The sequence below is a fragment of the Impatiens glandulifera genome, chromosome 6, assembly GCF_907164915.1.
Source record: "Impatiens glandulifera chromosome 6, dImpGla2.1, whole genome shotgun sequence".
In the NCBI taxonomy this organism is placed as follows: Eukaryota; Viridiplantae; Streptophyta; class Magnoliopsida; order Ericales; family Balsaminaceae; genus Impatiens; species Impatiens glandulifera.
This window is the reverse complement of record NC_061867.1, coordinates 35,558,629-35,561,523: the sequence shown is the minus strand read 5'-3', so window position 1 is coordinate 35,561,523 and position 2,895 is coordinate 35,558,629. Positions and strand designations below refer to the sequence as shown.

Sequence of the window (2,895 nt, the reverse complement as noted above, 5' to 3'; positions counted from 1 at the left end):
CTAACAACTTTTCTCCGGAGGAGGACCTTGTGTTGGTTTCAGCTTGGCTTAACACAAGTATTGATCCAATGATTGGGACAGATCAAACAAATATTCAATATTGGATAAAAGTAGGGTCATATTATAAGGCAGCCATAGAAAATACAAAGTATGGGCCACGGACAGACAAATCTCTTACAAATCAATGGAGTACAATCCAACAAACTGTAAACAAGTTTTGCGGCTATTACACACAACGAGAAGGAAGTCTCCGTAAATCTGGTGATACCGGCATAGACGTGGTATATAATTTTGGCACTTCATGAAATATTCTTAGCTCTTTAAATGTATAAATTATTTCTATTTATCTATTTGAATCGTGTTCTTTTATCTTTCAGTTTCAAAAGGCTAAAAAGATCTACCATGAGATCCAAAAAACTCCATTTTGATTAGAAAACTGCTGGAATAAGTTGAGATTTAATGCTAAGTGGATCGAATACATGCGACAAGGACCAACAAAAAGAAAAGTATCTTCAGGTGACACAATTAATTGCGATGATGAAGAGAATACTAGTAATGATTTTATTGATTTGGAGAGACCAATGGGACAAAAGAAAGCAAAGAAAGAAGCTAAAAGAGGTAAAGGTAAATCTGCTTATATATCTGAATTTGATAATGCTATTATCAAATGGACAGAGGAAAAAATGAAGAATGAAGAAATCAAAGTAGAAATTGCCAAACAACACTTAAAGATACAAAAGGCTAAAATGGACGTTGATCAAGAAAAATCAGATATTGCTACTATGATGATTGATGTAAGCAAGATGGAGAATGTTGTTCAACGAGAATATTTTACAAGACTACAAGATGATATTCTAGCCAGAAAATTAAACTAGTACTTTTTGTTATCTTATATTGATGTGTATTTTGTAGCCTTTTCATGAAATCTAAGCTACCCCAACTTTTGGATGCATTTTGTAAACTAGCAAGGATGAAGTAATATGGCTGGTTTGGGTAGTGATAAAAGTAATTATTGTCTCTTCTAGTTGTAGTAGAATTTTAAAAGACTTATTTAGAGTATCAAATTTATAGGTTTGCATCCACTTAAGTTTATGGAATTCTTGCAGTATGGTTATGTCTATTCAATTCTATCCTCTTATGTCTATTCAATTCTATCATCTCTTAGTTGTAAGCTTTGTTGTGAATCCAAGACTATCAATTCAAGAAGTAGAAAAGAGAGAAAATGACAGTAATAGAAAGAAAGCCTGAAATAGAATTGAAATGCTCCACTAGATCTTCTTGAAGTTTTTATGACTCGCTGTATGTATTCCATAGATGTTCCACTAGATCTTCTTAAAGTTGGTTATGCACTGCTCTATCTCTGATTTTGTGAAGCGATTGAATAAAATTCATAAGTTCTGGAGTTTGAGTGCGTGATACGACTGCAACAAGAGGACTTGTAGAGATTTGTTCATATTCAAAGATATCTGGTTGTGGATGAAGTTCACGTTTGTCCTCCACGATCATATTGTGCATAATAATACATGCCATCATTATCTTATTAAGTGTGTCACGATCAAAATATCGTGCTGGACCACGGACAATTGCAAATCTAGCCTGGAGCACACCAAATGCGCGTTCAACGTCTTTTCTTGCAGATTCTTGAGCAGCAGTAAAATGTTTGGTCTTTCGATTCATAGGTAAGGGAATTGATTTGACAAATGTTGCCCATGGGGGATATATACCATCAGCTAGATAATACCCCATATTGTAGTTGTGACCATTCATAGAGTAGTCAACGGGATAACCCTCACCACTTGTTATTTCAGAAAATACATGAGATCGTTCTAGGACATTAATATCATTATGTGACCCTGGTAGCCCAAAGAATGCATGCCAAATCCACAAATCATACGATGCCACTACTTCCAATATAATTGTAGGTTCGTGACAATGACTAGTGAACATACCTTTCCATGCGGTTGGACAATTTTTCCACCTCCAATGCATACAATCGATGCTGCCCAACATTCTTGGAAAACCACGAACTTTGCCAATTTGAAGTAATCTTGTAATATCCTCTGAGTTTGGTTTTCGTAGATACATAGGACCAAAAATATCAATGATTGATTGAACAAAATACCTTAGACTTTTTATAGTTGTGGTTTCTCCAATTCGTATATATTCATCCATGAAATCAGTTGCTACCCCATAACACAAAATTCGTAGTGCTACAGTGATTTTCTAAAGTGATGATAAACCTAATTTGCCAGCAGAATTTCTTTTTTGTTGAAAGTAAGGCTCATGTGCTTCCACTCTCGAGTGAATCCTCATAAATAGCTCACGACTCATTCGAAATCTCCTACGAAACATTTGAGATGAATAAACTGATATCGTTGCAAAATAATCTTTGAATACGCGGTTATGCCCTTCTAGAGTGGCCCGGTCAATATAGCTCCGTGATTTCCTTGAGCTTGCACTTTGTTCGTTTTGCTTTTTTCTTGCACGTCTCAAGGCTAAAATTTCAATTGTATCATCATCATCGCTTCCATTCAAAAATTCATTTAGAAAACTCTCGTCACTATTCATTGTGTTATGTATAGAACTCACGCCTTCACGTGTTAATTTACCTGGAAAGCATAAAAATGTGTATTACATACATTGAGGATCACATGAATCATACCATACACTTATATTGACTAAAAAATAGAGATATTTATCCCCATATAAATTTGTGTACAAACCAAAAATGAAACAATCAGATCTTAATAAAAAACATCATTCGCAAGGTTTCAAATGAAATAGGGAAATAATACATTATTTATATTATGATCTATCACACCCATTATGCATAGTTTGAAAAAATAAAAAAATACTTGTATACATAAAATTCTAGTTTATTTTCAAAAGATACAT

At 34.1% G+C, this 2,895-nt stretch overlaps 1 protein-coding gene across 1 annotated transcript; it reads right to left on the bottom strand.

Annotated features, from left to right (window-relative positions):
* Positions 1–1,332: 1,332 nt before the first annotated feature.
* Positions 1,333–2,085, bottom strand: LOC124943551. The gene has a single exon (XM_047484046.1). It carries the CDS (start codon positions 2,083–2,085, stop codon positions 1,333–1,335), a length of 753 nt encoding a protein of 250 aa, XP_047340002.1.
* Between the last annotated feature and the right edge of the window lie 810 nt (positions 2,086–2,895).

Bases quoted from the DNA above. Each gene is read 5' to 3' on its own strand.
- LOC124943551 (XM_047484046.1), bottom strand. From the start codon at position 2,085: ATGTATCTACGAAAACCAAACTCAGAGGATATTACAAGATTACTTCAA.